Source organism: Syngnathus scovelli, chromosome 9, assembly GCF_024217435.2.
Source record: "Syngnathus scovelli strain Florida chromosome 9, RoL_Ssco_1.2, whole genome shotgun sequence".
NCBI classification, from domain to species: domain Eukaryota; kingdom Metazoa; phylum Chordata; class Actinopteri; order Syngnathiformes; family Syngnathidae; genus Syngnathus; species Syngnathus scovelli.
In genome coordinates, this window is record NC_090855.1 from 6,178,198 (window position 1) to 6,201,815 (window position 23,618).

Genomic DNA, 23,618 nt, shown 5'->3' on the forward strand with positions numbered 1-23,618 from the left:
TGATGAAATGAACTTAATCACGAATCAATATTAAGTTGTTCCAATAAAAAATACAATTGTAAAAAAATACTTGTAAATATAATACTAAATGTTCTTTGAACACTCCTGTACTTTATTAACCAGAAGTAGCACGACAGTTGGTTTCACCCAAAACACCTGTTTTTGACCTCTAAGTCTGTTGACTTAAGTTTATTGTGCACAAAAATAAATGTCAGTGACTTTGACGCTAATTGTGTGAATGCTGAAAACATTCATTGCCCACTACCGTGCCAGAAAAATCTCACTCTTTCGCTCTGTTTTTGTTATTTTATTTATTTTTTTGTCCTGTTCCCATTTATCTTTCTGTCTTTGGGTCTTGCTGCCTTCTATTCATCTAGCTCTCGTACTCGGCCACCTCCCTAATATCCCCCCTGCAGCTATGTTTGGGACTCTACAGGAAAGGAAGCAATCTTAGATTTATTTTACCTCCAATTTTCCAATTTGAGAGACCCCTGCTGCTGGAAGCAAATCCTTGGAAGGTCTGATCGAGTGAGTCGTCCAGTTAAATTAAAGTATGTCTTAAAAAATGGCGAACAATTCCGCGGCCTGCTATGTTTTTAAATTAAGTGACAAGAATGTAACACGGGTTGTTTTTGGTACACATGGACGAAACAATCAGCGACGATGCGATGAATTTACTCAATCTAACAATGAGACAACGCAATTTGTAGCCTGACTTCGTTACATGTTGGTCTTGGTAATTCATTCTGCCCTTTTTCTACATTGTGGAAATCCTTCACAATACAGGACAAGCTATTATAATCTTGTGTCAATACATATCTGACCTATTGCTAAATGTAGCTGCACCGGATATTTTAGTAAGTAACTTTCTGCAAGAATACAAAAGCAATCAACTCTTTTGATAGCACAAGTATACCTGTAAGGTGCATGACGAGATGAGGGAAGAGAGAGGAGTTAGTCATGACTGTTAATGTCATAGGATGCAGCCCAGGCATCCCATCTATTGAGAAGAAAGGGGGGACTCTTGGCATGGTGAGCCTTGTCTAATTGGAATTGCTTTGGTGCAGCTCGTGAAGCATGGTTGGCTGTTGCCACGTGCTGACAGTTGCTTGCCAGTCTGCCTATCAAATGAAACACACAGATGTAATAATGATACCACTAATAATAATAATAATAATAATACACATTCATGTGACATAAAACACCAAACTCCAAATTATTTGAAATATATCGACCGGTCGTCGACATGGCAACAATTTGATTACAGACACTCCTGTATCCACGGTAACAGAAAGCAAAGGAAGGCCCCCTTACAGATGCTTTTGTTCTTAAGTGCATCCCTTGGAGACTTGCACACATGCAACTCTAATCCCCTGCTTGAAGCTTTTTCATTTAAATTACCAATTACAGAGATAGGAGGACAGAGAGAAATGAAAACCACAAAAAAGAGAGAGCATGGGCGGGGGTGCAGTGTAAAATCAATGACAGATGGAACTGCAAAACATAAAGCAGCACGAACCAGAGGTACTGCTGGGTTGGAGGTTTCATTCAAACCAAAGTAAATGAAGATTTTGTAAGACTGTATTATGTGCAAGTCAAGCACACTACCAACAGGAACTGCATTCATGTTTATATGAGCCAGTCTAAATTTGCATTGTCTGAAAACATTGACTCAATCCGGAAGTGTAGGTAATGGTTTAAAAGTGTATGGAAGTAGTGTGCATTACTCACTAACACAGCTCATAAAACAGTTAACAGTTGAAACAGAACAGTTGCTAAATGACTACAACGGCACATTCAAGTTGGAACATAATAATACTGTATTGTGTGACAGCAGAGGACACTATTGGCCAAAATGGCTGCTCCCGAGATGGATGAAAAAGGATGGATTAAGATGCTTAACACTAATTCAACCAACATAATATTAATCAAATTACCATGTTCCAACAACTAAGTGGGAGCACATGTATAATATATTTTTTGTAAAAAACATTTTTGCATCAATACTGCACCGTAAAGTGCAAATCCCCAATGAATAATCAGACTGTGCACACTACACACTGGCTCTCCTGGATTGGTTTGTGGTGAAGGCACATGTGTGCTTCTGTGTTAATGTTGTGTGATTTAACATGATTTATTGCCGCTAAATGTTTCTCATAAGTAATGTGCCTGGAGAGCTAAACACAGAATATTACTGCTCAAAGCTATACATCATCCCTACAGACCTAAGAGTAACCACAATTTAGTGCAAATGTTCAAAATGATATTATTAAAATAAAGCAGTGGCTGGGCATCATTTTGACTGTTTTTGTTTGTCAATTTTTGTGTAGTGCCTTCTATCATTAGGCTGTATTAAACAGTTTGCTGTACTTTTTGTTAGTTATATGATACTATACTATGATGATTAATTATATTATCATTTCTGTTTATTTTCTTGCCATAGAGATTAACAACAGAAAGAAGCTCGTTGCATGATAGAAATTTTTTTTCACATTTTCACAAGTGTTTCTGCAAAGAGTGTAAATGTCACAACAGCTTAATTTCTGCACAGCTCGAACTTTTGACAGCTTTTTCCTGATAAAATGATCACTTCCATTGGAGCATCACAATTTTATCCCCTCCGGTCAGTAGAATATGAAATACTGTGGAAGTCGAGAGTTTCCTGCTCTGGCACGATGACAAAAGAATCAATAAGATGAAGAATGGACACCATAGCCAAGGATAAGGTTCTTCAGATGGATAGATAGCTTCGGCCTATATCTCATTTATCATGAGTTGTGGCAAGGGCAACTGCAGTCAAAACAATGTGGATGTGATTGAAACAACGGCAATGCACTTTGGTTAACTTGTGACTTTTTTCAATGTATAAAGAAGAAAAGCTGAGCCATTTCACAGTAAACAATCAAAATATTGACTTGACAAAACGATACAAACGTAAATATGATTTAGAGTTAAAATGTGCAGTTTAAATAATTGCTTAGATTGTGTGTGTGAGTGTGTGTGAAAAAATGACAATTATTCAGAAGAGACATTGTTTCTTTAGCAGAGCAGGGTATGTTGTCCAGTAGATGTCAGCAATGTTGCCAATAAAGCTTTGGTTCTTTACTGCTTTGTTTGTATAATTTTGTGTTTCAACAATCGCTCCAAAAAATTCCCTGAGCGGAGTAAGGTTAATCACTTTCTGTCAGCCGTAGGTCATTACATCATGTTTTTAGAAACATGTACTTAGAATCAAATGGTCAATCAGAATAGAAAATAAGGTTGTTTTGTATACAATTATTTTCTTCCAATGCTAAGCATCTTTTTACGATTGGTGAAAAGTCAGGCTAATTTGCTTAGTTTTGTGTTGGGGCATAACATGTTAGGTTCACATGGACCAGCACAATAAAGCTTTATCAACAACAAATACAATCCAGGAAGGCATACCTTCAGTGCAAATTGTTTCTTTGCTCAGACACTAATAATCCCTCCGCAAGCCCTGAGCCATATCCTTTTTTTTTTTTTCCTCTTCCTGTAATGAGCTGTGATGTGTTATCAGTCATTAGAGAAAGCTTGATTATTCAACTGGTATTCTGCACACGCTCACAGAGTTCCCCGAAGGTGCCCTTTTCATATCACCATAGAAACTGCCTTGCTCTACACTGAGATGCTCACTATGTACTGTACACAGAGTAAAGGAGAGAGACAGACAGACAAGCAGGAAGGTAGAAAGACAGAAAATTAAATGAGTATTCTTAAAAATACAGTGGAACCTCGAGCACATTTGTAACTCAAAAGGTTTAGAAACTGAAGTAATGTCTTCCACTGACATTAACTGAAATGCAAATAATTCGTTTCAGCCCCATAACAAAGTGATACTGGACTATTTTTTTAAAATCTGTGTGTTATTGAAAAATACAATAGTGCAATGTAGAAAGAAGTAAAATCATAAAGGAATGAAACACACAAGAAAATACGAGTATTTTTTGCTCATTAACTAACTGAGGGGAGGGGGTAGGATTTAAAAATAATCTTCTTTCATACATACACGTGGGCACAATAAAAGATAATAATAATAATAATAATAATGAAAACGATAATAATAATAATAATTTATGAAAACTCACCAATGAAAATCTGATTTTAAAAAAAACTAATCACACAGACATGTACAAAAAATGATGATACCCCTAGAAAATATTTAATAAAATTCAATCCTAGAGACATCAACCAAAGTGTGTTGTTTGATTAGCATCACGTGTTTTCAAAGATTTACGCAAAATTGTCCCAGTTTTATGACAACATCCTCATTAAATAATGAATATATTAAAATCCATAATGTAAACCTCAGGTATTTTGAGATTAATACTTGCTAAATGAGTGAGCATTGTGCATTACTGGCAAGTATACTAGTCAAAGAACAAAAAGACAGCAACAGGTTTGGGACCATGCTCCACAGAGATTTAAATCCCCACACAAATAATAATAATCCCTCAGCAACTCAATGTAAACAGAAGGGTCACCTAACAAACCATCTGTCTGAGCAGATCTGTTCCGTTATTGTCCTTGCCCGTCTCGTTGACTGCAATTCTTACACGTTATAAAACACAGTAACAGGATATGAATGGGGCCGCAGTTTAAAGAGATTGCGGCTCAAATTGACATTTCATGAGAAGCATTTTTCAGCTCTTAACTGCTCCGTCTATCTATCTATATATTTATACATATATATCTATATCTATCTGATTCTTGCATCCTGTTTTGTTGAATTTTTAACGATTATCAGTCCTATCCAATCATTGCCTGGTTATTTATACACGGCTCTGAATCACGATGTTGTCATGGAGTTGGCACATGCGCAGCAAACAAGGGACTCTGAATCATCGACGGGAGAGAGAGAGAGAGAGAGAGAGAGAGAGAGAGAGAGAGAGAGAGAGAGAGAGAGAGAGAGAGAGAGAGAGAGAGAGAGAGAGAGAGAGAGAGAGAGAGAGAGAGAGAGAGAGAGAGAGAGAGAGAGAGAGAGAGAGAGAGAGAGAGAGAGAGAGAGAGAGAGAGAGAGAGAGAGAGAGAGAGAGAGAGAGAGAGAGAGAGAGAGAGAGAGAGAGAGAGAGAGAGAGTGATGGGAGCCGGCTGAGCAAGCAGCAGCGAGTCATCGCTCTCCGAGCTGCTAATGACAGGTAAATTGCAGTTGCAGGTTTTAAAATACTATAATACTAATCTTACATGCTCATTTGACTGTTTAGATGTTAGTCTTGTTAACGACGTCGTCGACGTGCGTGTTTTCATATCAAAACGAGTGCGTGCGTCGTGCGTAAATCTTAATTATATTGTCCACATTTGGATAGGACGTATCTGTCGATGGAAACTTCGGTAGTGTCGCTTCATCGATGAAATTCAAAACTGCAATAACACGAACACGAGCATATCAAATGAAGTAAAAGTTAATCCACGTACATTTGGATCAATCATGCTCTGCTGCCAATTTGCACTTGCCGGGAAGTCAGTCGACCGGATTTTGTCAATACGGTCATTTTAAATTAAATTGAAAAACGCTCTGTGGTCTATATAGTATATCTCATGGGGGTTGGGAGGACGCACGCTCGAGGTCTGTTCTCAGTCGAACGTCATATATGACGTATGTGCATGTTTTCATGCTGGGGTAATGGCGTTCAGCACCAAGGACAGCTCACGGAAACCGCTGGATGCTAGTGGAGGCCACTATCCATGACCCATCTATTTTTCTGGAAGTCATATAAGAAATTATCTATTATTTTGCTGAAGTCAAATGTCAGGTGTATGCTACCTGATTTATTTCATTTTTTGAAACAATTTTATACTTTTTCTCCCTACATTTGGAAGCAAATGTCTGCAGAAATCATGCACTAAAGCAATAAATAGGTAAATGTCAAACTAATACAGTTTAAATCAGTGGAGATCTTGATCAATTTAGGGGTCTAGCACAGAAAAATAGCAACTTCGAGGAAAATGAACTGAGCTTTTATGACAAAAGCAACAACATGAACTGACCTTTTATGACAGAAGCACCAAATTCAGAGAAGCAAGATATTCACGTCCATATTTTTATTTACAAGAATTGTTTGTCATTGTCAGCTTCAAGAATGATTTGTGATTAATATGTTGTTTTGTGCCAGCATAAAAATGTAGGAATTTAATTTGGGAAAAACAACTAATAAATATCACATTAACACAAATATGCAGAATTATTTTCATTGTGCCAAGTTATCAAAATGAGTTTAAAAATTTAACTGTTTTTTTTTTTTAACTTTAGTATTACTACTCGGGTACTTAAGAGTCTGTACTGCATATTTAAAACATTTTTTTAATACAGGAGTTGACTTACTATTGTATTTTACTGGAGAATTTTTAACACGTCTGCAATTCTGTAAATGTCAGACAGAATATAATAAATAAGTCACAGAAATCAGTGTACTTGTTTTCACCAAATTAGCAGGTGTGTTGGGGGCAAAACTGCTTCATGCGCCCAGATGAGCGCTACACGGCCCATAACACTAGACTAGATACGCGCTGGCACAAAAATAAAATTCTGCAGATTGCACAGAGGGCAGTCTACCAAAGTAGGGATTAGAATTGCACACTATAAAGGCATCTATTTTAGTTTTGAGGGCCTAGAAGAGGGCCTTGAACATTTCATCCATACGACCCCCAATTTAAGTTGTTTGTCTTACAATGCAAACATGCAAAGTAAAGTTTGTAATAATAATAAAATAATAAAAAGGAACTTAGGGCACATGCCAGCTACAGTCCTGCGAAGGGTGTTGTAGTGCAAGGATCTTATTTAGAAACGAGAATGCCCCATTGATATTCATTTTACATTTGTATGCACAGCTTCAACGTGCTGTATAACTTTTATGAGAATGCGTGGGGGTAAATGTGTTTATGAATGCATAAATGGATTCATATCAGCATGTGCATAATGCTGTGTGACTGTGTGGGTGGATTCATTCATGCGTTACTCTGTTCAAGCAGGCAGACAGATGTGAAGGATGGCGTCTTGCTCTGAGATCTGTGGTTCGGAATATGGAGAGCAAGCCCAAGTCAGTGGCAACTGTCAGCAGTACGGTGTCCGCTCTTACCTTCACCAGGTAGAACAGACACGTATCTTTCCTCAAGAGAAAGTGTCGGAGATGAATAAAGGGCAATTGAGGTATTAAATTTAGAAATACGTCTCTGTCATCCAGTTTTATGAGGAGTGCACAGCCTCCATCTGGGAACGTGATGAAGATTTTCAGATTCAGAGATCGCCGAGCAGGTGGAGCTCTTTACTCTGGAAGGTGAGATTAACCATTAGTTTACCCATGTTTAAACCTAACTGCCGTTAAATTTTTACGATACAGCACCTGCAAATATTTAATCTTTTGTCTTTCCCAACCTTAGGTCTGTCTCGCGTTTGGCACCTTAATCTTGTTTGCGGGCCTGATTGTCATTGTTGTGGGATATGCCACTCCAGCTAGAATTGAAGCATTTGGCGAAGAGGATCTTCTTTTTGTGGACAGGTATATATCATTCAGAATTGCTTTATGGCGATTAAGTTATTGTAGATCTTACCTAAAACTGTATGCAGTTGATATGCAATAATAGGTGTGAACTATCCTGCATATTATAATGTATATATATGCATATATATATATGTATGTGTTGTTTCTCAACAGCCAGGCAGTTAGCTTTAACCGTGCGCTCGACGTTTGCAAGCTGACTGGAGCTGTGCTGTTCTGTGTGGGAGGTACCTCCATGGCTGTGGGTCTCCTGCTATCTGCCTTTGCCAAAAGCTACTCCAAAGAGGAATTATATCTGCAACAAAAGTTTAAAGAGCGCTTGGCTGATTTGCATTCAACAGTTGGTAAGGTTTAATTCTCCACCAAGAGACCCATTTCTGTTTAAAATACAGTTGTGACCAACACAGTACCTTTGATTTTGTCACAGGTACCCCCATAATGAGAGCACCAACCCCTGGGGAAGGAAAGGTGCCAGTTACACTTTCCAAGGTCCAGAACATCCAGCCAGCAACTCCAAAGTCAGAAACCTGACAGTAGTTTGATTGAACGGGGATAAAATAGTTTGAGTGAGTGACTGAGTGGTGAGTGAGTAGAGTGATTAGTGAGTAAGTCCATTAGTGCAGGGATGTTATAACCTAAAAGGTCAGCTCACATGACTGATAGGGTCAACTCTTCTCGCTGTTCAACACAACATTTCTAAGATTACAAAGTTGACATTTCATGTGCATCATTTTTTTTTCTATTCGACAAAACACTTCACGTTTGTGAGTGCTAGCCACACAAATCTAAAGTAAGACAAAGAAAGTAACCCAAGAACAAATCAATAGAACACAGCCACTGAACAAGTGAACATTTTTCTTTTCAGTGTCGAAGAGAAATGTGGTACTGCGGGAGAGAGGCTGAACAGCAGGCATTATCGATGCTTCGCTGCCATTTCACAATAGCCAAAGTGCCAGACATAATAACCAATCCAAGCTGCATGACATGTAAACACAGACTCATAAAATCACCAGCACTTTACTGTCTACATTTAAGTCAAATCAACCGTGAGTCTATCTTAGATAATTGTGTACTATTGGGGCAAATTAGATGAGCGAGACAGAATAGACTTGAGAGAGTAACATTTTCTTCTGACATGTTTGATCCTGTCTTCTGGAGTAAAACATTTAACATGATCAATAACTAAAACCAGAAGGTGTGATGAAAGCTACATACAAGTTCAACAACACTGTCTGTTAATTATAAAGAAAAAGCACAGATCAGCTATCATCATCGTGGTGGATTATTTTACTTTTAAAAGTGGCATATAAAACATATGGCCATATTCTACTTTTAGTACAGCAGGGATTCTCAAACATGGGATGTTTATACTATTTTACCTTGATTTAATTGTCACAATTTGGTCAGAAACATACATATGTTAATGCTTATTTTTTTTCTTATTCTACAGCCCTCTAGAAAGCAACTAGTGTTGGGCAAATGAGCCAATGCTCAACCTGGCCCATTCCATAGTGCACATCTGTCTCTTTGTTACCTTGACAACCAGAGCTGGAGCTTTTTTTGAGCTCCCAGGTTAAATTTTACTTTAGAATCAAAGCAACGCAACCGGTCTTCAAGTAAACACATCAATTGTATTTTCACTATAAATTACACTTGTCAATCGATGGTGTATGTAGCGTACGACTTGCTATTCAGAGTAAAGAGTATTATAGTATCTGGTTGTTTCATTTAAAGTAAAATAGAAATTGGTGGCAACCACCGAATCACACTTTTTGGAAAGAAAAAATTATGTGTTCTTACATACGTAATGAAAATGTTCGCGTAAGTTCATCTCTTACTCGCAGTCCCGATGCCACTAATACCCTCTTCGTTTTATTTATGTATTTTTAATCAAAGTTTGGTGATTTTGTCATGAGCTTTTCTTATCAGACAAACCACAAAGCTATATTATCGGTATTCTAAACTAAAAAAATACTCAATCACATGTAACATATAACCTTGTTCAAAGACCATAAACCAAGATGTTAAAAGACTGAGTGAGTGTTTGCAGGTGATCAATAAATGTGCTCACAAGTAGTCTCATGCTGTAAATTGTGTGTTTGGTATCATTCTTTTGCTGTCCAAAGGCTGAATTTTAAAGATATTTTTTGTCTCAAGAAAATCCTTATTCAGGGTTCCGTGTTGTAACTTGATTTTACATTCAGTGTGTCTCCTGATGTAACTATACTCTCCCTAGTGGATTATAATGCATAAAAAACTGAAGTTAATATCCACAGTATATCTATTTTTAAATATAATAAAAGCTAAATATGCTGGCCATTTTTTTTGCAAGACTGTATTCACATATATGCAGAAGCTTTGTACTCTCTCTCTCTCTGTTTTATTGTTTTATTTCTCTCTCTGCCTCTCTCTCTCCCCCTACTTCATCTATAGCACACAATATATATATGTATACACATATTGGTTGTAGATATAGAGTATAAAGTACCACAGTTGTAGAGTTGTACAGTAGTAGTAAAATTGTTAAAATTGTTAACATATACAGTCAAGCCGGAATTTATAATTATTAAATGTACATATGTATGTATATGACTTTTACTTCCCTGCATCTCTAAAGCATACATGAGTTGCCTTCATTAGAGTAGAGTACAGTTTTCAGTGCAATCTATCAGCAGGGTCATTTAGAAAGGCAACGTATAGAATGATAAGTGTGCTATTTGCGGCCTCATTAACACACCCACATGTGCACACACTGAAAGGGACCACTGGACTAGATAGGACAGAATTAATGACACATCCGAAATAGCACCCAGAGGACCATCACCTTGAGCAGTCAAAAGTGAGTCATGGAGCACCTCACCACCACCACCACACACACACACACACACATCTGCTCACTGATGACTCACACGCACCTGGAGTCCTAGACAGAATCAATGCCAAATAATAAAGCCAACTTGCTGAGGAAAGAAAGCGTAGACCACATACAATCTCATAACATTTTGCTGTATGTAACGGTTGGTAGATTGCAGGTTCTTCCTTTGGATTTCAAAGGCAATGATTTCATGGAAAACATAGTTCAAGATGTGCCATATCATACCATAGTATTTAATATAATGGGAGCAGTAAATCAAATTTAATTATTCAATGAAGGTCATTAATTATCACCCTAATGAATGCCGTTGGAAGTGCTTGTTGAGTCTGATTAGGAAATCCACAAGTGGCAATGAAAGTAACATTCTTCTTGCACAAAAATGAAAGCAAATTTACATATTAAATTTTTTATTAAATTTACATATAAATTATTACATTAGTCACACGATGATCATTAGTATTATTATTAATCATCAAAAGGGAGTGTTTTTATTAACTGTTAATAAAAAAATAAAAAATAGAAATTGGTCTCAGTTATGTGTGGGCAAAGTGGAAATGGGTCAGAATTGAATGTCTGGGTCCTGTATGGGTTATTTAAGGCCTAAGTGAGCATCTATTTGAGCTGGCCACCAAAGTCTGGGCCACATACTATCTAAGTAGAAATGCATTGTGTTGCATGGATCACAAAGTTAAGTTAGAATTAATCACTAATGTGTAGCTGGTTCTTATGGCTTTTGCGTGCGTCAAGTGAGCATGGGTGAGAACTCATGTCTTGGTGATTCTGATCCAGATAAAGCAGATATAACCATTAACCGACTCGTGCTAAATTTTAGATTTGGCACAACTATCACTCAATTTATACGGGCTTCCTTAGGCAGACAGAGAACATTACGGAGTAATGGTTTTCGTACAAATACATTCAAATAAAGTTATCATATAGTAACGCAGCTTGAATTTGTATCCGTATAGTGTGAACGGTCATCATATAATGACTTTTTAAAATTCACATTTAATTAATAGATAATCTAATACAAGCATAGATTGACAAATGAACAAAGTTGAATGGTTCACTGTAATGTTATGTCATTCTGAAATTACTCACTTCAAGGAAGACATTTTTGATATTTCCATACATCTTCCCATTATTCAGCTGTTACACATCATAGCTAAATGAATTTTAACCACTTCTATTCTCAGAAGGTGTACCAAGATTGTCGTCAAGTACCGCATTCCTACTGTGGTCTAACTAATTATAACTATAGCTACCTTAATTGATCACAGATTTTTTTTTTCTCTTTCTGGTCATTACCATTGTCATTTTTATCAGCGCTGTATTTGGTATCTTATCCCTCATTTTGACCTTCTTTGGTATCGCCATTTATATTGTTTAAGTGTACAGTCATTTGGTCACCAGAAGATATAACAGACTTATTCTCATCTAGAGTCTCATCCTTACTCTCAATGGCAAGCTCACCCCTATTCTCATCCACAGCTGCAGCATTGTTCTCATTTGGAGTCTCGTCCTTATTCTCATCTACAGCTGCAGCATTGCTCTCATTTGGAGTCTCATCCTTATTCTCATCTACAGCTGCAGCATTGCTCTCATTTGGAGTCTCATCCTTACTCTCAAAGGCAAGCTCACCCTTATTGTCATCTACAGCTGCAGCATTGCTCTCATTTGGAGTCTCATCCTTACTCTCATTTGGAGCCTTATCTGTCAAATCCTCCCTACTCTCGGAAACTTCATCCTTACGCTCATTGGCAAGATGATCTACAGCTATATCCTGACTTTCATTAGTGTTCTCATTATTTCTCTTATCTGCCGTCTCATCTGTAAACTCATCTCTACTCTCATCGACAACGTCATCCTTACTCTCATTGGCAAGATGATCTACAGCTCCATCCTTACTTTCATTAGTGTTCTCATTCTTTCTCTTATCTACCACTTCATCTTTAACCTCATTCCGACTCTCATCCTTACTCTTATCTCTACTCTCATTCCTACAGTCATTGGTAACTTCATCCTTACTCTCATCGACCATTTTTTCATTCTCCTTGTGTTCAACTGAAATCTCATTCTGGTTCTCATCTGAAGCATCCTTACTGACATTTGCTGTCGCCTCACTCACTTCTGCACTCTTTTCCCTACTCTCTTCTGCAATGTTCTTTTTACTATGGCCTGAGGCCTCCCTTGTCTCATCTGGTGTTGCCCTTGTCTCATCTGGGACCCTCTTACTTGCATTTACTACCGTGTCCTTCACTTCTTTTACCTCCTCTGCCTTCTCTTTTGACAACGCAGTTACTTCTCCCTCATTTTCATTCTTTGCCGCTTCATTTTCCTCTTCACCACCTCCCTTTGTTGGACTAGTCTCCTTATCTGCCCTTTCTTCCTGGATAACTGAAGTTTCCTTTTCAAATGTATTTTCAGCAGAGGCCTCCTGCTTCTCTTCAGCCTTTTCACCAGACTCCTCTGATGATTTGGTAACATCTGATGCAAGGTCCTGCAACATAACAGAAATGTTCTGTATATAATAATGTAATCATAACAAATGGTTTACTATTAAATACTTATCTAATAAATGTCTACATTACAGAACAAATGAACTCAACAGATCCTGTGAGAAATAGATATCCAGCTCCACTCTGACAACTGTAACTCAATCACTGATCAATACAGATCTTTGAGATCACATTACAGTTAAGAGAAAACACCTTTAGCCATTTTTAAAAATATGCAAGTCCGACAATTACCTTTGTATTAGACAATAGTCAAAACCGTACCTCTTCAGTTGACTGATCTAGGGATTTAACTTCTGCATTTCCATAATCAGCTTTTGAATCCAAGTCATCTGGGGAGAAAGATGTAGTAGGAAAATAAAATTAAATATTAACATGTACCAAAAACTTCATCATTTTAAAAAAGCATTTTCATTACTGAAAAAGAAAAGAAAAAACAACATACACTTCGACACAAAGACAAATCGATAATGTCACATTTCTGAATTGTTTCATAATTACGTGAATATATTTTACAGACAAAGCATTCCAAATTGCCAGTAAGAAAACACTTAACAAAACCTTATATCACAATTGTGTAGTGTAATTACTGTCGCCTATTCACGGTATAGCCCCTATTCTTCAGTCCATATCAATTGTCCATTATTTCTTAACATCAACTCCCATCATGTACAATCACATATTCAAAATATTTGTCAGCTATTGTAAAAAAACAACAACAAACAAACACATGAACACACGCACACATTCAAAACAATATGTTTTAAGGTTTGTACAAACACAGCACAAGAGGGACACCTGGTGGTCTTCAGTAAACCACCCCACCTCCCCCCTCCACCGATTGGTTTCGTGCAAGTAAACAACGTGTCCAAACAATTGAACTGTTCAAGAGAAAGCTGTAAACGTGTTTAAAAGCTCATGCATCAACTATCACCTTAGTTTAGCTTATGGTCGGAGGCTAATGAAAACAATAAATGTCATATGAGCATTGCCATCATTGTCTTCACTAATGCTTCAGTCAGGGATGAAAAAAAAATGTTTTCCTTTGAAGGGATAGTTCACCTAGCAAATCATCTCACTAATTCCTTATACTACTTTTTTATGAACTTAATATATTTCATTGATATTAGTTTAAGTAGTGAATTCCACTGCAAGTCCTTTTGCGTAATAATATGCAGAATTAAAATCAGACACCCAGTGCAAACAGCTGGCAAATTCTTCCTGCCAGCCTGAATAAAGACATTATACTGCAACACATAACCAGCAACACAATGCTTAATTTTCATTTGAAGCAAACATTACAAGGCAGGTTTGCTGGAGTACATAATTAATACGGAATTTGGAGCTTTAATGTGAACATGTGCATCAAAGGCCTAAGAGTAATTAACCTTAAAGGTCATAGGAGGAATTCAAGTTATCGCTCTGATAAACACCGTAATTGCACACTTGTTTGGAAACACTCTATGAATGGGAAATTTCCAATATAAAATAAACAGCAAAAGAGTGGGCAGAGGAAATTGAGTCATTTGTGTTCCCTTTCTTCATTTAGCAATGAAAGTACAAATGAGATTGGAAGAGTTTCAAATGCAAAACTGACTGAAGTTTTGCTACGGTTGAAGATGAAACATTACGGGGAAAAGAACAGACCTTAAATAATATTTTATGGAAATAACTTTCATCTGAAGCAAGAGGAATATGATTGAGTAGCCAAAAGGAAGCTGTGGATGAGTAGGTATGGGATTTAAAGAGCAAGCCATTAAAACAGGATAATTAATAACAGCAATATACTTCACACATTTTGATTAAAGTTCTGAAATGAGTTGTGTTTTTTTTCCTCTCATCATGCAAAAGGATATTACCTCATACACACTATGACAGCACAGAGTACTAATGCATATTTGATGACCTTTTGATTAAGTAAAAGCTTATCATTGAGTCTTTCATCACTATGAGATGTAGCCATTCATTTCTTAGACACAATAATTTGCCTTAAACAGCAACCCAGTTTTTATATTTAAACAAAACAAAGCAAAATCCAAAACCTGTAGTGAAAGTGAAAACAAAAGATTCAAGTTCGAAATGTATCTTTTGTGACAGAAGTTCTGGAACCTTTCTGACAACCTTCGTATGGGCCCAATCATTCTACTTCTTTATTCAGCTCTTATGCAGATGGTTGATTTCTGTAAATGCATCATTTTGCCCTTTAGATTAGACACGAAAACTCTTTACAATATTCAGCGTAGATACCTTGCAAATTTGATCTGAGCAAAGCAGCTTGGATTTAAAATGACAGACATGAGGAAAATGTGAGTCTGTGAAAGTCTCAGAGCCACACTCTGCATGTCACAGTTAACCTTGTACTGTATGTCGCTGCTGAAACACTTGTTAACAGATTAATGTGGCAGATTAGTGCTGCCACCCCACACTTTAATCCCCTAATCCCGCATCAAAGGGTCATAAAAAACCTTTTCCTGCTGCAGTAAAAACGGGAGATGAGAAGCCCCAAATAAAGGAGGCGATATGAAAAAATGGCCATAAAAAAGCACACACACAAACACACACACACACACACACACACACACACACACACACACACGTGCACACAAGCACACACAAGCACAAACACTGCAAACACAAATAGCACATTGCTCACACAATCCCCAACAACCATTTGAGCAAAAGGGAGAAAAAAAACATGTAAATTTTGGCATCCCACATCCTTTAGCTTTTGAGCCTCTTTTTGACACAGCCACACCATATTTCTCTTTGTGCACATGCCTCCTGTCTCCCAGAGCTGTTTTGCTCTGACAGGCATTATAGATACATATGCTAACATGGATAATTCCCCGTGGCAGTATGGCTTTCTACGACACGAAAGGCTGTGGGTTGATCTGGCTGGATGACTTGTCTGCACGCATGTACACACGGATGCATTCGTTGGATGAGCAGCCTTTCCTTTTATGCTTTTACTTGATAATAATACATAAAAATTAACTACATACAGCCCAAAATTTGAATTTCGGGAAGAAACATGTAATGTCTTGTCAGTTTGATTGTTTTTAAAAGAGTGCATTGAGGGTTTGTGACTGGGTATTTTGTGACACATCAACTAAAAAAAAAGGTTAAAACTTAAGAAAACAAGCACAAATGAAAACACAAAACACAATTATACACCAGAGTTTAAATTTTTGAAAACTCTGTAATGTTTTGATGCAGACACGGCCCTAATCTTGCCTTCAAATTTAGATATCCGTCCTTGACTGGGAAAGGAAATACAGGAACATAAGTGGCCATAATGGTGCTCCATCATGTGACATACAGTAAATTGAATTTGCTCCTGCTGCATTAACACTATGGAGCCTCGTACATGCATGAAAAGAAGGCAGCGGGCTTTTCAACATGATGTTTTGTGTGAGTGAATACCCTTAAGACTGCAATACTGACCCTGTCTTACCTGGCTCTACTTGAAAACCACTCTACACCTACACTACTATCTCCAAAAGGTCTGACACAAAGGAGTTGTAATATTCTCGTAGATAGAGAGTAAAAATATTCTGTTCAAAAGAAGACCTTGAATGATGAATTACTGGGTCTCAAGCAGTTCATCTCCTTTAATTGTAAAGTTGTCATATTTTTACTATTGACGTGAAGTTTTCTTAAGTGTTATTTATTCAGAGTTGTTTATGATAAACAACAAAAAAGAACAAAATGTCAAAACAAAAGAAGCACATGCTTGGACAAGTAATTCACATACAGTAACTAAATGGCAACCATAGCGCTGAGAGGTGAGGTAAACAAGATGGGAAGTGACCTTGCTTGCCAGCAATATCATGTCCAGATGATGATGGGACAGTGCCCAACCAGACCACAGATAGCTGATGGCACAGTGGTGATAAAAAATATATACGACTTATAAATATGTATTGTTCATTCAATACGGAGTAGCAAATAAATCACAAAATTCTACTATTTTAATAAATAAACACATTTTACAATACTTCAATTGGACACATTTTCTAAGCGTGTCTTTCTCATATTCTTATCTTAAAATCATCCAACTATACTGAATGGGTGTGGTCTCTAAGTGCCCACTATAGGCCGCAGATGCGTGATTAGTTTGTCATATTTAATGGGAGGGACAAGAGACGCTTTGACTGGCCATAATTAAACTCGGCTATGATCACCCCCACCGCGGCACAGCTCTCCTTCGCTCAGATCAGCTGGACTGGGTTCATGTGCAAAATTCCCAACACCTGGTCAAACCTGCCTCTATGCCACATTTTGTGCTTTTAATCAGACTATCTTCATAGGGAGTTGTTGTAAGACAACCTGAAAAACATTACACTCCAGCTTATTATTTTTACTTCAAATTAAAAAGTATTATAACCTTGCCTGGAGGGTAATTTAAAATTAGATTTAAACCTTGTTCAGAGCAGAGCTAAGAAAAAAAAACCCATTAAATTTACAGCCCAATGAACACTGGACAGAGTCCCTGCAACCATCTCATCTTGCCTTTCCTATCCCTCATCATGTACGTACATCATGTATATCTGAGGATCTCTCCTTCAAGTATCAAGCTCTTTTGTTGATTTCCAGAGCTGCAATTTGGTTCCAGTAAGGGGCACAGGCGAATTGATTTCTGCTTTGATGACTCTAAATTGAAAGATTAACTAGATGATAGGCAATTATCCAAAGTCCTTACCATCTCCCAGCCTTCAATATGTCCATGCATTTTATCAGCACTCACATCTCCAGCTATTCATCACATTTGATTGCACATGTACTCTCTTTTCTCACTCTATTTTGTTTATCTTATATTCCCTCCTTTAAAGGACTCCTTTATGTTCACCTTTCATAACAGATCAGCTACCCTCACTTGTTTTAAGGCATCTTTCGCTTTATTTGTTCTGCTGTCGTCTTTAATTGTGATTCAACTAAACTGGTGACATTTTGGGGAAGAAAAAAAAAAACACATCAAGACAGCAGTTTGGTTTGATTGAAAATGAAAGATGTTTTTGAGAAAAAGAGAGAGAGAGAGAGAGAGAGAGAGAGAGAGAGAGAGAGAGAGAGAGAGAGAGAGAGAGAGAGAGAGAGAGAGAGAGAGAGAGAGAGAGAGAGAATCCATGACCTTTGCTGCATGAGTTGTTGCACCACCACTACCCTTTTGCTTGTGTTCTCTGTCACTTGCGTCTGTGTTCACTCTAACGAAGCAGAAAAGTCTGAAGCTTTCAACATTTTTTTCTTATTCCCACTAGATGACAGACAGTAAAAAAGAAAAATAGCAGCACACACAAAAAGTGACCTCTCTGTCAGCACAGTCAGCGCCCAAGTTTCCTAGTTGCTTATTTATTTATTTATTTATTTATTTATTTATTTATTTATTTATTTATTCATCCCTCAGTTTCTATTTTCTGCTGAACCTGAAAAGCTTTTAATTGCTATATTTTTTACATTATTGTGATGTTATAATGCATGCTGTTTGGTCTATGACTCTATGCATATACGTACAGCATTGCTTGGTAAGTGAAACGACAGCCAGATGGCGGGCAGGGGGTTGGATGTGGGGTATAGTATAGTAAGATTTGGCTTTAGGTCTAAGAGTCCATCCATCCATTTTCTGAACCGCTTAGTCCCCACGGGGGTCGCGGGCGTGCTGGAGCCTATCCCAGCCGTCATCGGGCAGTAGGCGGGGGACACCCTGAACTGGTTGCCAGCCAATCGCAGGGCACACAGAGACAGACAACCAATCGCACTCACACTCACACGTAGGGACAATTTGGAGTCTTCAATCGGCCTACCAAGCATGTTTTTGGAATGTGGGAGGAAACCGGAGTGCCCGGAGAAAAGAGAGAGAGTGAAGGTTGAAAAACAAACAAACAAACAAACAAACAAACAAACAAACAAACAAGCAAACAAACAAACAAATAAACATCTGTAAACGATTCAAGAGATGACGTCTATTATCCATTCATTCATGTAACCTGTGGCCATTGATTTAAACATATCTAATGATTGAATATGCAAAAACTAAATTTTTTGGCACATTGAAAAATTTTACGGAATCATGGATCATTACATTTCTCGAAATTCTTAACAAAGAAAGTTACACACTCTCTTATTTGTACAAACACTAAAAGCCTGTTGAAAGATTAAAACAAGCATGAGTCTATGACAAATCAGCGGGTGATACTGCAGTGCAGATCCCTTAGGGTCAGCCAAAGCCTGTTGAGTCCCCTTATCGGTAAAATTGCAGGGAGCGTGCTTTGACCGGAAATTGTGGGCCTATTTACGATATCAGTGCAAAGGGAAGGTGACGTAATGTGTTTCTTGTAAAAGTGTTTAATGTCATCATTGCCTACAGTACTTTCACCATCTGCCGCAGACCAACTGTGCCACTTAGTGGTCGTTTATGGAGGCAGCAGGTTACGTAAGGTTGCAAGTGGCTGGCATTACATCATTGTACTGAGAACATGTCATCAATGTTTGTATAAGGAGCCGTTTGAGCATTTATTCCAAATCATTCATACCCACCTCGAGGTCCATATAATTGTAAAATCTGCCCTTAATTGTATGTTCACTTTTAACTGGTAGCAGGGCCTTAAAATAGGGTTAGGGAATCAAAGTAGGGTTTTTAATGGTTTCATCGTAGGGGGTTGAAGTAGGGTTATTGTTTTAAAGTACAGTTTAAACAAATGGTTGGAGTTTTAAAATAGGGTCATGCAAGTGGAAGACTAAGTGGACTTGTTGTGATAGATAAACGTAGCTACAAACACATACGACAACAATCATGAACATCCTATATGAATGAATGAATGAATGAATGAATGAATGAATGAATGAACACATGAATGAATGAATTGTAAAACAGAATTTTGTTATGGTTTTTTGAGTATTACCATTGTCACCAGTAGTTATGCTCTGTCCACTCTTCTTCAATCTGAGAGAAAGGAGTCTGGCCTGTGAGATTTCTCTGACAAAGGAGGACAGTTGGTCTCTGCTGCCACCATTGATGTGTAGAGGCGAAGCCTTGGACTCGCCTTCTCCACTGTCGGTGCTTCGGACCACTGATTTTCTCTGGAGGGAGAATAAATCAGAATTACTCTGACTGTGAGTGGCAAAACACTCAATAATGAGACATTGAAAAATGTTTTTTACATTTCCATGTTGCTTTGGGAATCTGTAGATTGGAGGCAGAATGCCCATTTTCATCCTAGGGGTAGAAAAAATCAATTTGTGCTATTTTTATTAATAACGTACTAGATAACCAACAATTATGGAAACTTTACGGCAGATAAACATGCAATTATATAAATTAGAAAAAATATTTTTTTTTTTTAAAAAAAGAATATTTTCAATTTCAGTTTAGCTGCAGGCTTCAAATACAGTGTGTTATAGTGTTATTTAGTGCTTACCCATTGACCTGCCGTGCTCCCCGAGGATTGCTGAACAGCAGGTCAGTGTAGGAGAGCCTCTTAAATCTCTCTCTGCCCACGGCTACATAGAGTTGACCGCTCTCCAGCTTAGTGCCATCAGTCACCTGCTGGCCTTCATGAGTGTAAAGACTAGCACAGAAAAGAGAGGTGTCCAATGAATTCCTCTTTTGCAACAATGACTGTTTAACAAGGGAAGGACAGTATATTCGGATGGAAGATGATTTGCAATCATAGTAATACCTTCTCACACCGCCAAGGACTCTCAAGCCCATCTTCTCTGTGATCATCTCTAGTATTTTATCAAACTGTCTCAGCATCCTCTGGTGAATGAGCAGCCTTATTGCAGGATTCATCGTGTCCCCATTTGCCACCACACTGAATATAAAATTATGAGCATGGCACAGAAATCACTCATTAAGGACTGATTTACGCAATAGTTTACATGTACTGTATTACCAGTTGTTAAACAATGTTATTTTTGCCATATTGCAATCCGTATTAATTGCTATTATACTGCAATAACACATTCATAAACGAAATGTAATGTACAAATAATGTTTTTAGCGGCACAACAATGGTGTGGTGTCTTATGAGGGGTACCTGCACTCACAATATTGGACATGGCTCCTTAATTGGTTTCAAGAATCTGGCAGACACACAAATCCGATTTGGTGGAAGTGGTTTGGCCTGAAGAGAAGTTACAAAACAATACTATGTATACAATATATTACAGAAAGGAAACCGGTTGCTTAGTTGCAGTTGATTTCTGTTCAAAAATGTACATTATACATGAGTCCAGGTGGACTACCAGATGTTCAAGGGTTTAGGATGATCTCTGAAGAAAAAATGTCTATCTAGAAAAAGTACACAGCAGCCACCTGTTCAGTCAGTTAAGAGCCCTCATCACTGATTGACACAATCAGCCATATTAAATAGGCGAGGGGGGGTTGAGGGTCTTTGATTGGTACATTAATAATAACTGGTAATCAAAGAACCAAAAGTACTCAAGGTTCTGTGCCAAAAGATATACATAGTACATACAAAGGAGCTCAAAGAACTGTTATAATACACAACATTTTACAAAGAAGCAGTCAAGGGAAAAAAAATTGGTCCTGCTCAGACTTAAAAAAATAGCCAGAGTTGACCCTGGATTTTATTGCACATTTTATTTGGAAAGGTGGTGAATTAATTATTTTAAGTAGAACATCTAATTGAAGTAGTAGAATTCAGAATGCAGCATCCGAACAAAAAAAAACAAAACTCTGGATGTTGAACACCCGTTATGCACAATGCCACCAGGGATATCAAGCAAGAAATCCTTGCAATATGGACCAACTGGTTGGAATCAAACTTGGCTGATCTAAAGACTGCATGTTTTTTTTTTTGTTGTTGTTGAAAGCAAGAATAGGCAATTAGGAAGTCAAAAATGTAGGTAGCAACTAGCTGTGTTGACCAATGAAGAATAAATCATGGACTTATACTAAACCCAAGAAAGAAAGAAAAATCCTGATTTCACACGATCTCACTTTTTTGGCTTACCTGCAATGGAACCGACTGTAACATCCTTCTCTTTCTAAAGCCGATCTGCAAATAACTACAGACAAGAGATATACAGCATATAGTGAATTATATATTTATTTATATAGTCTGAGATATTCTTTTCTCGTTATTGTCAATGACCGTAAGTTTTCTTTTACTTTGTGGGGTTGTGAATATAACAAGAAAGTTTCATCAATAAAAGTAGTATATACTGTTTGGATTACAACACTAATAATGTATGGATTTTGTGAGTGTTTCTATATTTGCAAACGTTGGTATTGATGACTCAAAAAATAATAATAATCCATAGCACAGTTTTAGCAAGTACTTTATATGCGTGAACTTTAATATACAAACTTCATGGACTTGATTAAGATGAACTAAATGAATGGTGTACATGCGATTTACAGCAAAACACCTCCAGAGTGAGCTGTTGCACTGTGGCCTTCAATAGGACTAATCTCATTACTTATATAAAGAGCTCTCTTATTTGTAGGCCATAGTGATACATGCGTCTCTCCTGATCTAATTTACCCAAAGCTATGACTCAGCACGGCTGCAAAAAAAGTCACAAAGATTTTAAATAAATCTGACAAATTGGTAGCAATAGTAATTAAATTGCAAATGTCTTAATTTCCACTGGTGTTAAATGGTGTTGCTAAAACATGGAATGTTCTAGTATTTTCGTTTGAATGTTTAATATGATTTAGGCACTGGAAATAGTTATTAGACAAGCTTACCATTAGTTTTTCAGGGGAGGTTGTCAATAAGTTGTTGAGCTGAGCTTTTGGCTCTTGGTAATTGCCACTTAGACAAAATATGTAAGCATATGTGGAACGAGCTTTGATGAAGATTGCTCGCCATATCAAAACAACAATATAGAAGCTAAAATGAGATATATGTAACTTACTCTAGCTTTTTGAATCTCTCTCTCCCTGCAGCGACGTACTGCTCCCCACTCTGAAGGTTGTCCAGGCTTTCCACTTTGTGTCCTCTCCGCGGAGTGTAGATGTTCCTTACAGCTCCAAACGGCGCCTGAATGCCACTTGTAACCTCCCTCAAAAACGTTTCAAAGTTGCAGATTCTCCTCTGGTTAATCACGACTCTTCGGGCTTCATAATACGGGTCACCGTTGCGGAACATGAAGATGTTCTTCACCACCGGTTGGGACAAAAAGTTCGGCTTCTCCGAGCCCATCCTTGTGCGTAAAAGTACTTTGCAACGTGATTTTTACAAAATGCGTGATTTTGCTCACAAAAAGAAACAACTCGCTTAAGCCATGAGTGTAAAATTATTTAAGAACGCGCATAAAATGCTCAAAATATCCAGTTGCTACAGCAATATACTTTTCCATGAGGAGAAGAGATGGCGGGGTTGTGCGCACTGCAAGCGCTCGCAGGGACCTGCGCCAAAGAGCCAAACGGACCTCGACTTAAGGGCTGCCTCTCATGAGACCTCATCTATTGGGACTTATCTATGGGAACACATTTCATTTCCCAACCACAATCAACAGGTAGTAGTATTACTGAGCTGAGCTCAAAAGGGTCGTAATTACGTCAACGCGAGCTCCAAAATACACAGAAAACATGTGCACCGTGAAAGCTGTTGAAATAACCGCACTAAAAAAAGATATTGTGTTGCACCCAACTCCGCAGGAGAGAAACTTAATTAGGCATCAAGAGACCCAGTGGAAGCCTATGGTTGCCAGTGACATCCAGAATATGTGACAAAAACATGTTTG

The 23,618-nt window shown here is 37.8% G+C and overlaps 2 protein-coding genes across 3 annotated transcripts; one reads left to right on the top strand and one right to left on the bottom strand.

Annotated features, from left to right (window-relative positions):
• The first annotated feature begins 5,017 nt into the window (after positions 1-5,017).
• Positions 5,018-9,605, top strand: nrsn1 (neurensin 1). 2 transcript variants are annotated; one of them, XM_049730170.1, is made up of 6 exons: positions 5,018-5,156; positions 6,988-7,103; positions 7,200-7,292; positions 7,396-7,514; positions 7,671-7,858; positions 7,942-9,605. In XM_049730170.1, exons 2-6 carry the CDS (start codon positions 7,005-7,007, stop codon positions 8,043-8,045), a joined length of 603 nt encoding a protein of 200 aa, XP_049586127.1. In that variant the 5' UTR covers positions 5,018-5,156; positions 6,988-7,004; the 3' UTR covers positions 8,046-9,605. The 2 variants fall into 2 exon arrangements, with proteins under 2 accessions (XP_049586127.1, XP_049586128.1); XM_049730171.1 differs by having other exon boundaries at positions 5,058-5,156; positions 6,985-7,103.
• Positions 9,606-9,646: 41 nt separating this feature from the next.
• LOC125975063 (doublecortin domain-containing protein 2-like) lies at positions 9,647-23,316 on the bottom strand. Its single transcript, XM_049730169.2, has 9 exons — positions 22,788-23,316; positions 21,878-21,932; positions 20,949-21,025; positions 20,579-20,713; positions 20,318-20,467; positions 20,061-20,115; positions 19,802-19,979; positions 13,170-13,237; positions 9,647-12,889 (listed from the first exon to the last, which is right to left on the bottom strand). Exons 1-9 carry the CDS (start codon positions 23,072-23,074, stop codon positions 11,732-11,734), a joined length of 2,163 nt encoding a protein of 720 aa, XP_049586126.1. The 5' UTR covers positions 23,075-23,316; the 3' UTR covers positions 9,647-11,731.
• Positions 23,317-23,618: the final 302 nt, after the last annotated feature.